At 47.6% G+C, this 11788-nt stretch overlaps 2 protein-coding genes and 1 long non-coding RNA gene across 5 annotated transcripts in view; 2 read left to right on the forward strand and 1 right to left on the reverse strand.

Moving 5' to 3' along the window:
- The window catches only part of LOC106934700 (uncharacterized), a 4993-nt gene extending 4904 nt beyond the window's left edge, over positions 1–89 (reverse strand). Inside the window, exon 1 of the long non-coding RNA XR_001421747.1 lies at positions 11–89. This is a non-coding gene — a long non-coding RNA (uncharacterized LOC106934700). The remainder of the gene's footprint in view (positions 1–10) is intronic.
- Positions 1–2602, forward strand: part of LOC106934698 (uncharacterized) — an 8877-nt gene extending 6275 nt beyond the window's left edge. For both annotated transcript variants that reach the window (XM_015014766.1, XM_015014765.1), the window contains exons 4-11: positions 79–247; positions 934–1027; positions 1104–1139; positions 1252–1302; positions 1391–1518; positions 1666–1801; positions 1880–1950; positions 2292–2602. In XM_015014766.1, coding sequence (XP_014870252.1) covers positions 79–247; positions 934–1027; positions 1104–1139; positions 1252–1302; positions 1391–1518; positions 1666–1801; positions 1880–1950; positions 2292–2510 — 904 coding nt within the window. In that variant the 3' untranslated portion in view covers positions 2511–2602. The remainder of the gene's footprint in view (positions 1–78; positions 248–933; positions 1028–1103; positions 1140–1251; positions 1303–1390; positions 1519–1665; positions 1802–1879; positions 1951–2291) is intronic.
- A 1443-nt stretch (positions 2603–4045) lies between these two features.
- Positions 4046–11601, forward strand: LOC106934699 (uncharacterized). 2 transcript variants are annotated; one of them, XM_015014768.1, is made up of 11 exons: positions 4046–4402; positions 6016–6219; positions 6626–6812; positions 6895–7063; positions 7555–7648; positions 7725–7757; positions 8562–8612; positions 9914–10041; positions 10226–10346; positions 10497–10567; positions 11130–11601. In XM_015014768.1, exons 2-11 carry the CDS (start codon positions 6021–6023, stop codon positions 11346–11348), a joined length of 1272 nt encoding a protein of 423 aa, XP_014870254.1. In that variant the 5' UTR covers positions 4046–4402; positions 6016–6020; the 3' UTR covers positions 11349–11601. The 2 variants fall into 2 exon arrangements, with proteins under 2 accessions (XP_014870254.1, XP_014870253.1); XM_015014767.1 differs by having other exon boundaries at positions 4046–4384.
- The last annotated feature ends 187 nt before the right edge of the window (positions 11602–11788 follow it).

An 11788-nucleotide genomic window follows, 5' to 3' on the forward strand; every position in this document is an offset into this window, starting at 1 on the left:
TCCTGTTGACCTGCCGCTTCCTGTTGACCTGCCGCTTCCTGTTGACCTGCCGCTTCCTGTTGACCTGCCGCTCTGCAGGCCGATCAGCGGCGGTACGCTGCAGGCGCTGAAGCTGAAGGAAAACGACCTGCTGACCTTTGTTTATGAGACGGTTTATAACTCTGGACCCGTGACCATCGTCAAGAAGGACAAGAAGGACGGCTGCTTCTCCGCCAGCTTCCATAAATTGGCCAACGTGGTTTTTAAGGTGAGAGAAGCTAAATCAGAACACATCTAGAATGCCTATTTCTGGATTCAGCAACCATCAACTGTTTGGAGCTGATGGGTTCAGTTCAGATCTATGTGATCTAGATCTATGTGGGTCTGTGACATATCAGCTCCAGCCTCTCTGTAGCTTAATGTCAGAGCAGGAAGTGATGTCATACAGCCACAGCACTTGTTCTGCATCTGGACCTCGTGTGTCCAGGAGCAGCAGCTGGACAGCAGAGGACCAGCTGAACGTCCTCCATGTTGTAGACGATTTCATGGCCGTGGATTCACTCAGAGCAGAGACAAGAGGCACAGTACAGTAAATGTCTGGCAGCTCTGTGTAGCAGAGCCTAGTGCGCCCCCTGCTGGCTTTGTGGCTCCAGAGCAGCTGATGGAAATTAGTGACTGTCTAACCCAGGGTGGTCACTCCAGGCCTGGAGGGTCTCCTGCAACTTTTAGATGTGTCTCTACTTCAACACCTAAGTCAAATAACGAGGTCGTTAGCAGAACCTGATGCACTGAGGAGGAGCTTCAGCTGCTGGAACCAGGTGTGTTGGACAGGGAGACATTAAGAGCTGCAGGACTCGGACCTCCAGGACCAGGACTGCCCAGCCCTGGACTAACATAACGTGACGTTGGCTGAGTAAAGTAATCTCTCCTCCTGGGTTTGACTTGCTCCATCAGGGCAAGTCGAAGGAGGACACCACCTTCACTGTGCCAGAGAAGTCCACCTTCGCCTTCAGCCTGGTGGAGGTGCTGCTGCGGGACGGAGCGATGGGTAGGAGCACCGCCGTGTCTTCACTGCCCTCCTGGTCATTGTCAGGGGAGTCATTGTTTCTTCTCACCTTCTGCAGAAATCGCTTTAGAAAGCTGGAGTCACAAACGAAGAGGTTGGTTTCCGTCTGACGGCGTGTCGGGCGTCAAGCTTTAGACCCGAATGTTCGCCTGAGGCTAAAACCGGCTAACAGATGATGTGACCATACCTTGATGTTCTGCTGGCAGGTCTGAGCCACGATGCGGTGAACTGTGACCTGATCGAACAAGCCAGAGACGGTGACTCTCCCAGCTGATCTTCATCCTCCTCCTCTCCATCACTGACCATGTGACCTCACTGCTGATAACTTCCTGCCGTTTCCTGCAGGGATTGAGATGAAGGAGGTTCTTCTGCAGCCACTGGAGGAACTTCCTGTGTCAACTCGCCGTGATCTGCTGAAATGCCTCCAGGACGTTCTGGAGGAAGGAGAGGCACTGAGTCTCCTGGAGGAAACGGTTCAGACCCGATCTTCACCCTGACCTTCACCCTGACCTTCACCCTGACCTTCACCCTGACCTTCACCCTCACTGCCTGTCAGCTGGTTAGCCTCCAGATGTTAGCGTCTGATCAGACGGTGATTCTTCTTCTCCTCTTCCTGTCAGCTGGACCAGAGCAGCAAAGGACAGACAGAGCGTCCCCCGTCCAAGGTCGTTTCATCCTTCATGGACGTCTTGGATGAGTCCAAAGTGTCCTCCAAGGTGAGGGACGCTGTCCATCTTCTGGTCTGCGCCATGGACGGTGAGTCTGCCAGAAAATGTTTGTGGATATTTGAATGAGTTGAGAAGTAACCTCTGACCTCTCTTCTGTTTTCTGTAGCTCTACCAGAGATAATGCTGCGACCTTTGACCTCCTGTAGTCCTGAAACTCTGACTGCCCTCATCCAACTGGTTCGTCCACTTTTCTCTCGAAAATGTCAACTTCCTGTTTCACCAAACATCGACTGTCTCCTGAGAATCCTGAGAATGCTTCTCCTGCCCGATGTGTCCACCTGTCTCCATGTCCCTCATCCTGTCTCCATGTCCCTCATCCTGTCTCCATGTCCCTCATCCAGTCTCCTTGTGTCTCCTTGTCCCTCATCCTGTCTCCATGTCCGTCATCCTGTCCCCATGTCCCTCCATGTCCCTCATCCTGTCTCCTTGTGTCTCCATGTCCCTCATCCTGTCTCCACATCCCTCATCCTGTCTCCTTGTGTCTCCATGTCCCTCATCCTGTCTCCTTGTGTCTCCAGGTGGACAGTCTGAAGGACGGAGATGAGCCCAGTCTCCCAGCGTGTCCCCCTGTCCCCCTGCAGCAGGACGGGGAGCTGCGCTGGGCGGCGGATGTCCTCTGTGGGTCCAGTGAGACGCTGGTGGAGCTGAGTGCGGCGTGGGACCGGCGGCCCGAGGTTCTGCTGGAGGTTCTGGCTCTGGCCGTGTTGGGAGTCCACAGGCTGCAGAGTGAAGAGTGAAGAGCATCGATTCCCTCTGAGGACAATCTGACCTGCAAAAACATCCTGACATGTACAACCTGAAATTAAAAGTCATGTTGTTTTGTAAAATCTTGCACAAGTCTACTGGTGACTTGTTTACAGTTAGCATCTAGGCTAGCAGTAGCATGGTGACCTAAAGAGATGTTTAACTGTCCAGCCTCAAAATGGCCGCTGCCGCGTTTCTTCCCTGACGGCTCAGAAACTGGATGATTGTTGGTAACCCTGACCCGACCTGTCAGCAGAACAAGCTGAAAAGCAGAAAAGTAAAAGTAGCACAAAGTGTGCAGAAGAAGAAACACGGCGAGAAGTTTACTGAAACCCAGGAACAGGAAGTTAAAAAGAACAGTTCTCATGAACTGAGTCGTTCCGTTCACACAGCTGTTAGTGAACGACTTGGTTTCCTCTGATCATATCAATAAGAATAAAAAAGACAAAGTGCCAATGAAAAGACAAGGGTTAAAAAATAAAATAAAAACAAGGAAACATACCAGAAGGAGATGAAATACAAATCAGTGCATAATGGGAAGAGGACAGCAGTGTGTGATTGACAGGTGTTGTAAACACTGAATCAGGTGCTAGCCTCCTAGGTGTAGCATCGCACTTTGACCTCACTACGTGCTGATAAATGGTTCTTCACATGCAGTAACTTGCAGGCCACTAGGGGGCGCCCGGAACCCACCGATGGGCAGGTTATTCCTCCTGCTGGTGGAACTCTGACTTGATGAAAACGGCTCAGACAGACGGACTAAAAATGACTTTAATTCACACAGAAACGTTTTAATAAGAGCAGAAACCAGAATCAGTTTGTGAACCAACAAGAAGTTTAACTTTGGTTCCATTTGCTGTAAATGTGATAAAATGTTTTCTGCAAACCTGTAATGTTTCCAGAGGAGATTCAGATGAATTAGGGTCTGCAGAGATGTTAGCTGCTGTTTGACCCTTGACCTTTAGCAGTCCTGGATGGAGGGAAGGCCGCCCTGATCCTCCCTGTGGATGTAACATTTCATTTGCTGCTGAGACCAGTATGGGGACAATAAGGGGCTTTAAGTGGATTGCTCCCGTTCCACTGCAGATGCAGGTTTGGTCCCAGAGTGGGACCCATCTGGTAAATATGAATAAAGCTCAACCCAGGGCCCCATGTGAGATCTGTGGGGTCCAGTTTGGGTTCCTGGGCTGCATGAAGGTCCCGTGATGGCAGCTATGCAGGTTAAATGGCTGACATGAGAAAGGTACCATGCTAGCTGCTAGTTAGCGCTGCATGCTAATGAAACATGGCTGAGCCTCAGTGGGCTTATGGGTCCTACATTAGGCTGGACTGTGGTGGCTATTGGTAACATTTGGAGCCTCCATCTGACTGGGTCCATCTGACTGGGCCCAACTGACTGGACCCATCTGACTGGGCCCAACTGACTGGGTCCATCTGACTGGGTCCAACTGACTGGGTCCAACTGACTGGGCCCATCTGCCTGGGCCCAGTCAGTGAGGCTGATGTAAACGTGGCAGCTGGTCCGATTTGTCCCTCAGGATGTGTTGAGACTCGTTGGCTCTGATTCGGCGCCTCCAGCTTTAAGATGTTCCTGTAAACGAGCCTCAAAGCTGTAAAACGAGTCCTGGGCAGAGGAAGGAACCTCTGAGGAGGAGAGCTGACAGAAACGTGTCCCGTGTTGGTGGGAGGTTGGACTGAACTGGCTTCCTGTGTGGTTAACAACCTTCACAGCAGAACAGTTCTGGTAGCGTGAGATTACATGGCGTGGAATGTGACACGTAAATCCAGGAAGTGACTCTGTTCACAGATAAACAGCTGAAGCCGAGAGGAGCCACAGCCTGACGCTGCTGCGGCACCACATGTCCAGGTAAGACCTCATGTCCAGGTTAGACCTCATGTCCAGGTTAGACCTCATGTCCAGGTAAGACCTCATGTCCAGGTTAGACCTCATGTCCAGGTTAGACCTCCTCTGGCTTCTTCACTGCTCATGACATGGAGCAGCTGCATGTCTGCAGAAGCAAACAGATGTTCACAGAAAGGCTTTTTACTTTACACATAAACTACGGTTATTTCACTAAATGAGGCTTTAAAAGTTATTATCTCTACAGAACCAAAACAATTTTAAAACGTTCAGGCTGGTTGACGGTTTTGTTGGAGATTAAATTATGTTTTCAGATTTTCTTTGGTTTGTTTTTCGAAGGGTTAATAATAATGTTATAAAGTTATTTTACATTTGGACTGTTGTTGCATATTTCATATGCCCTCATGTTGTAGACATGTAGCATCATCAGCCTGAACATCAGGGTTCGTCTCCAAGGCATAAAACCAGAAGAAAGTCACTTTTTTGATAAACATAAGATAATATTACAACACAGAGCGCAGCGAGCAGGAAAGGTTTCAGTCCTGAAGTTTCTCAGGTTGTCATGGAGTTGATGGAGGATCAGAGCCAGGCCCGGCGGCATGGGCAGGGATTGGCCGCCCACAGTCAGCCATGCCCCCCTGGAAGCCCGTCTGAGCCGGAGCCGGTCCGTTATCAGTGTTGATAACGACGACCTGCTGCAGTTTCTCTGCTTCCTGTTGGGACTAGAAACCTCAGGAGCATCAGGCTGATTTAATCTCTGGTTTAGGAATCCAGAACCAGAACCTGACACGATGCTTTGAAATGGGTCATCAGCAAACATACAGTCAGAAAAGCAGTGGAACCAGTCCATCTGGATCCGGTGGTTCCACAGAAAGAGCCTGAGGTCGGATTCTTTAGGTTCCCCACACTTGAACGTTTGCTGTGCAGCATAATTACCGACTTCCTCATGAAGGAATCTGCAGCCTTCAGTCCAGCCTATAAATGTCAATGTTCTGGTCAATAATCAGGACCGATACCTGATAAACCCGACAGAAGACGAGTTACTAAAATCCATAATCAATGCAGTGGAGAACTGATCAGGTTTATTAAACTGTCTTAGCCTGGTAGATGGAGATGTTTACGATTCAGGGATGCAGATTAGGATTATTTGACAGAGTTTAGATTACTGCAGAACTAAACTAAAGTCTTTAGTTCCTGCAACATTTCAGGATCAACACAAAGGAGCAGTTTTGGAGCTGAGGGTTCAAAGGTCAGTACCCTGGATGTTTGAAGTATTGTAGTGCTGCAGGAGGTGATGCTGATCCCGAAGTGGAAACCTAGTTCTGGAGCCGGTCTTCAAGCTGAGGCGATTCTGGAAACAACGTTTAGTCTGAGCCTCAGAGACCCAGGCTGAGGAGCAAGTCTGGCTTCAGATGAGAGCATGTGGCAGAAACAATGCGATTTGTAAAGCTTGGATGAAGAAATGACTGGATGAAGGCCAGTCAGACTCAGTGGAGGCCAGCTGACTGGGATCAGAACCGGATCAGAACTGGATCCTGTCAGAGGGGATTCCAACCGCAGCATTCAGTACCATTCTGACACTAGCAGAAACTGCCTTGTCATTAGATGTGACTGTCTCCTTCATCTTCTGTGTCCAGACACGATGTTCAAAGCTGCAGCCACAGCGTTCGTCAAAAACCTGAAAGTTGGCGAGCGTTTCGTTCCCAATGAAGATCCAGATACAGAAGTAGACCTTCTGACTTTAGTCAGAATCAAGAAGGGGACTTTCTGGACTTATCCCAAGTACAAAGTGCTCCAGTACACCTTACCCAAGCTTGTGGGGGAGAAGACGTTTTCACCAGGTGAGTAACTTGAAGCTGTTTTATCGAGATTCTTGAGTAGCGTAGTTGATTCTGCATTGTGTCTTGTGGGAATAGCAGCTAGACAACAACAGTAACTGGACTATCACTTACCATGCTTAAAATCTAATCATTAAGTACAGAAAGAAACCTTCAAACCTTACCCCACAAAATCCAATCTGGCAAAACAATGCATCCTCCATAACCTTTAAACTTATCTTTTTAAACACCAAACTGACACTCAGATTAGCTTCATACACTCAACAGTAAAGACAGTAATTCAGAATTACATATTTTCGTATTTTCTAAATAAAAGCAGCCGGTGTCCATATAATTTCCTATAACAGTAAACTGCCCTTTTCACAATCTAGTGTAATAACATCACACTGCTGCACTTGGTTCCTTGCAGGTGAAAATGAGAAAGAGATGGCGGTGGATTTCAAGACCTACAGAATGATCGGTGGGGACGTCCAAGTGAAGGCAGCAGATGTTGTTGATGCTGGGATAAGCGCTGATGTTGTGGATGCTATGAGTTCTGCTACCATCAAGAAAAAGACAGTCAATCTTGATTGTGTGAGGGAGACTTTCAGGGGCAGGTAGGTCTTGTTTCCCTCTGTTCTGCCCCACTGCAGGTTGGAACAGCTTCTGTTTTCTGATGCTGATCTTCTTCTTTGTCAGAACGATTAAAAAAGACGACCTGAAGCAGCTGAAACTGACCAAACACAACACCCTGGGGTTTGTTTATGAGAGGGCGTACAACACTCAGCCTGTGACATTGACCAGTGTAGGAAGCTGTAAGGGAAGAGTCTCAGGATCGTACCAGAGCCTGGTGAATGTGGGTGTTGGGGTGAGTGGACCTTCAATGAGTCACAAATGTTGAGAACATCTGAATATCTGCTGACTGAAGTTAATGAAGGACGATAAGCTAGATTGGGTTTTGAGGCATCTGCCCCCCTGCAGTAGAGCTTTGCCTCCACAGTTTAAGTTTATTAACCTGAAAAACTCAGTTTAAAAAATATTCAGCTGAAGTACATTGCCTCAGATATTTTCTGATGGGGAAGAAAAAGTGGCCTGGGAGTTCCTGACACCATTTCATCTGCAGTGGGCCATGATCAGTGCTGAGATTCAGAGTGGTGGACATCTTGGTGCCTGTTTATATGGGTGCTGAGAGCAGCACACTCATTAATCTGTCAGCTGGAAACTAATCTGGATGTTTTAGATGGGATGACAATCACTGACAGTTCAGAGATAATCAATTTCTCTCTAACTCAGGAATAGTTTTAGTTTTTGTGTAGAGATGAATAAATAAACCTCTCTGGGTTTGGTTTGTGCTGTCAGGTGAGGGTGGAGACGGGCACCAAATACCAGGTACCAGAAAATAGAACCTTTGCTTACAGCCTGGTGGAGATCAAAGTGGAGGATGGGAAGATCGGTAGGAGCATTCACCGTCTGTACAGAGCTGTAGATGTAGATGTTGGTGACTAATCATTTCTTCTTGCCTTTTGCAGAAATACCTTTTGAAACCTGGAGTCACAAACAAGGCAGGCCTGAGTTTTATTAAAACAATTCTTTATTACTGTACTTTAAAATACAATATATATTAGAAGCCTTTAGTCCTTGAATTGATGTTTTTAAGAACGAAATGCAGGCAGGAGACAGGACAGATCATCATGCAGGAAGTTTTCATGATGAACCTCCAGAACTGTAGTTAATGGAAAAGGAAAAGCAAGATGGAGGCAAAAGATCTGATGGGAACAGAAGGATCTGACAAGTAACTGAGAAGATTGGGAGGGAAAAAAAACCCAGGGGTCGAGAAAAAGACTAGAAGTGACGAGAAACTGTGTGAGGAGATGGGTTGATGGAAGGAGGGTCAGAAACTGAAGGATGTCAGACCAGAAGATGACCAGAGGTCTGACAGGGGGCAAAGGAGCCAATGAAGAGTCTCTGGGGGTAAAGGTCACTCCAAGGAGCCAATGAAGAGTCTCTAGGGGTAAAGGTCAGTCCAAGGAGCCAATGAAGAGTCTCTGGGGGTAAAGGTCACTCCAAGGAGCCAATGAAGAGTCTCTGGGGGTAAAGGTCACTCCAAGGAGCCAATGAAGAGTCTCTAGCGGTAAAGGTCACTCCAAGGAGCCAATGAAGAGTCTCTGGGGGTTACCCAAAGATCACTCTGTCCAATAAGGAACCTCTACAGCAAACAAAGCTGTTTCTGAGAATTTGGAGGTTTACTTTGAGACAAAACTCTGAGAACTGTCTGTTGAACCTGAACTCCTGCAGGTTCTAAGACCTGAGGTCTTCTCTATGTGTCGTTCTTCATTTGAACTGACCTTTATCCTTTGTGTTTACAGGTTGGCTCCATGATGCCATAGACAATGATATTTTGGAAAAAGCTAGAGAGGGTGAGAAGTATACTTTACCTGTTAGCACAGTTGTTTCTGTGTTTCCAAATCATCAAACCCTGAGAAGTTTCAGTTTCAGAGATATTTTCCTGGTAAGACAAAGCAGTTAAAGCTTGACCGGCTTGTGTTGCCACATGGCTCAGCGGTAGAGGAGGCGCTCCATATGCAGAGGCTGCAGCAGTGGCGGAGCAAGTCGGCGTCGGGCCAGGGGGCGGGGCTAATGATCGGGCCCTTTACTCCCAAAATAACAAAGCTTATGAAAACATAATTTTATTAAGTACTAATAAAAGCCACTCATATTTGTCGTAAAAATACTCAAATCTACCTAGTTTACAATCCGTTCCCAAGTATCTGACTGATGATGACGTTGTGGATGGTTGGTGACATGTTTTACCCAGAATACACTTGGAGACAATATCGCGATCAACTTGTAAATTTGTGTGTCATAAAGTTAAAAGTAAGAATGAAAATAAAACGTAGCACGTTTTATTCAATATTTTACACCCACTATATCACTAAAATCAGTCGGTCTTGTAAAGTTTTTTGCATCCATGAGTCAACAATGACTGGGGCAGCCAACTATATAACCTACTGGGGGGACCAGTAAGCTACACTTATTATACACCGTACTCAACAGGAGAGGCCCCACCTTCTCCATCAGACTGGTAGACTTGAATCTCTGAAGTCATATTCTGCCTCCCATCCGGCCCCCTTAGGCCCCCCCCATAGCTCCGCCCCTGGGCTGCTGTCCACAATGCAGGCGTCCTCCGTTCGATTCCCGGCCCTGGGACATTTGCTGCATGTCTTCCTCTCTCTGTCCATCTGCTGATGACTGAAGGCCTCTAGAGCAGGGGTGTCAAACTCCTGTCCTCAAGGGCCGCTGTCCTGCAACTTTTAGATGTGCCTCTGCTGCACCACACCTGAAAAGAATAATTAGGTCATTAGCAAGGCTCAGGAGAACCGATCTACACAGGGAGGAGGTAATTAAGCCATTTCATTCCACTGTTTTTTACCTGTGGCACATCTAAACACTGCAGGACAGCGGCCCTTGAGGACTGGAGTTTGACACCCCTGTTCTAGAGCCATAAAAAGACTTTAAAACCAGAACTTAACAGGCAGGACTTTTTCTAACAGTTATTTGGTTTTATGTAAAACTGGAGGAACATTAATGTCCAAATTCCCATCGTGATTAATGTTTAGTTCATAAGATTCCAGGTTTATTAGAGGAAACTTAGTGTCATATGAGAAGTGAATCTGGATCCATAACAGATTCTTGCTGGTTTTGACTGTTTTTCCTGCAGGGATTGAAGCAAAGGAAAATATTCTGAACCTGATTGACAGACTTCCAGAGTCGATTCGTGGAGATGTGCTGAAAAAGCTCAGAGAGGTTCTGGAGGAAGAGGATGCTCTGAGTGAGCTGGAGGACATAGTAAGTCTTTGGTTTAAACTCGTCTGAGAATCAGAGGATTTCTGCTCCCTGGTCAGGAGATGCACAGATTATAGAGCAGCAGCGTCTCCCAGAAATCTCCGTCACAGCTTCTCAGTCGGGATCAGTTTTCTAACCTCACAGTCCGGTCTGGATCAGTGCATCACCGTCTTCCTGTTCCTCTCAGCTGGACGATGGCAGTGGGCCTCCTGTGTCTAAGGCTGTGTCTTCTTTCGTGGACATCCTGGACCAATCCAAAGAGCCCAAGGCGAGGGACGGTCTTCGTGTTCTGGTTGCCGCCTTGGATGGTGAGTCTCCTGAGCAGAAGCTCAGGAACTTCAGCTTTTAGTTGTTTTCAGGTCTGAATCTGCAGGGATGTTTTTGGTTCCTCCTGTGGAGAACATCCAAGATGAGACAGATGGACTCTGAACGTCTTCTCCTTCTGCTGCTTTCTGTAGCTCTGCCTCTGCCACTGCAGGGATCTCTGACCTCAGGAAGTCCTGAGACCATCACCGTCCTCCACCAGCTGGTTCGTCCACTTCTTTTCCTCACCGTCACATTTCCTCAACCTGCACACATTTTTCAAAACTCAAGACAAAAATTCATGAGATCAAAACACAATTTAACCCACTGGGATAAAAACAAGCATGAAAAACTGAGAACACTTTCAGTCACAGTCTTTCAGTTCACCAACGTGTTCAGATCCAGTGAATTCGGACAATTAGAGACTAAATGAGGCTGATTACATCTGAATACTGGACCTGTCCCCATGTGTCCCCATGTGTCCCCATGTGTCCCCATCTGTCTCCATCTGTCTCCATCTGTCTCCATCTGTCTCCATCTGTCCCCATGTGTCCCCATCTGTCCTCATGTGTCCCCATCTGTCTCCATCTGTCCCCATGTGTCCCCATCTGTCCTCATGTGTCCCCATCTGTCTCCATGTGTCCCCATCTGTCCCCATGTGTCCCCATCTGTCTCCATCTGTCTCCATCTGTCCTCATGTGTCCCCATCTGTCTCCATCTGTCCCCATGTGTCCCAATCTGTCTCCATCTGTCTCCATGTGTCCCCATCTGTCTCCCTGTGTCTCCAGGTGGACAGTCTGAAGGACAGAGATGAGCCCAGTCTGCCCGGTTCTGTCCCCGCCGCCCTGCAGCCAGATGGACGTCTGCGTTGGGCCGCTGATCTCCTCTGCTCATCTGACGAGGTTCTGAAGTCGCTGACTGATCTCTTCGATGTGCCACCAGAGGTTCTGCTGGAGGTTCTGGCTCTGACCGTGATGGGAGTCCACAAGCTGCAGGGCGGAAAGTAAAGCCGGTCCTGCTGGTGGACGTTTCACACTAGGGACAGAAAAAACCTTTCATTCTGGGCCACTTCCTGTTGGGTTTCCTGTCACAGCGCCACCTTCTGTCAGGTTAAATAAAGCTAAAATCGACGAGCTGCTGGCGTCTAATTGCCTGATTTGGTGTATTTTCATGTTCTGAATGAAACTTTGACTATAAAAATGAAAACCAATCTATTGTCTTTCTCCTCTGAACAATTATTAAAGGCATTAAAACATGAAACAGCTTCACTGAATTTGTTCATGAACTAAGAATCAGATTTGTTCAGAACCACGTTGATCATCAAACCCACGAGCCTGACCCGTTTCCCAGACCTGCACAGAATCTCATGTCCTCCATGTTGACTAGGGCTGTATAAATAAATCGATTTGGCGATATATATCGATATTTTCCGCCCTAGGAAAGTATC

Source organism: Poecilia latipinna, unplaced genomic scaffold, assembly GCF_001443285.1.
Source record: "Poecilia latipinna isolate Pla-1442-1.1 unplaced genomic scaffold, P_latipinna-1.0 Scaffold1846, whole genome shotgun sequence".
In the NCBI taxonomy this organism is placed as follows: domain Eukaryota; kingdom Metazoa; phylum Chordata; class Actinopteri; order Cyprinodontiformes; family Poeciliidae; genus Poecilia; species Poecilia latipinna.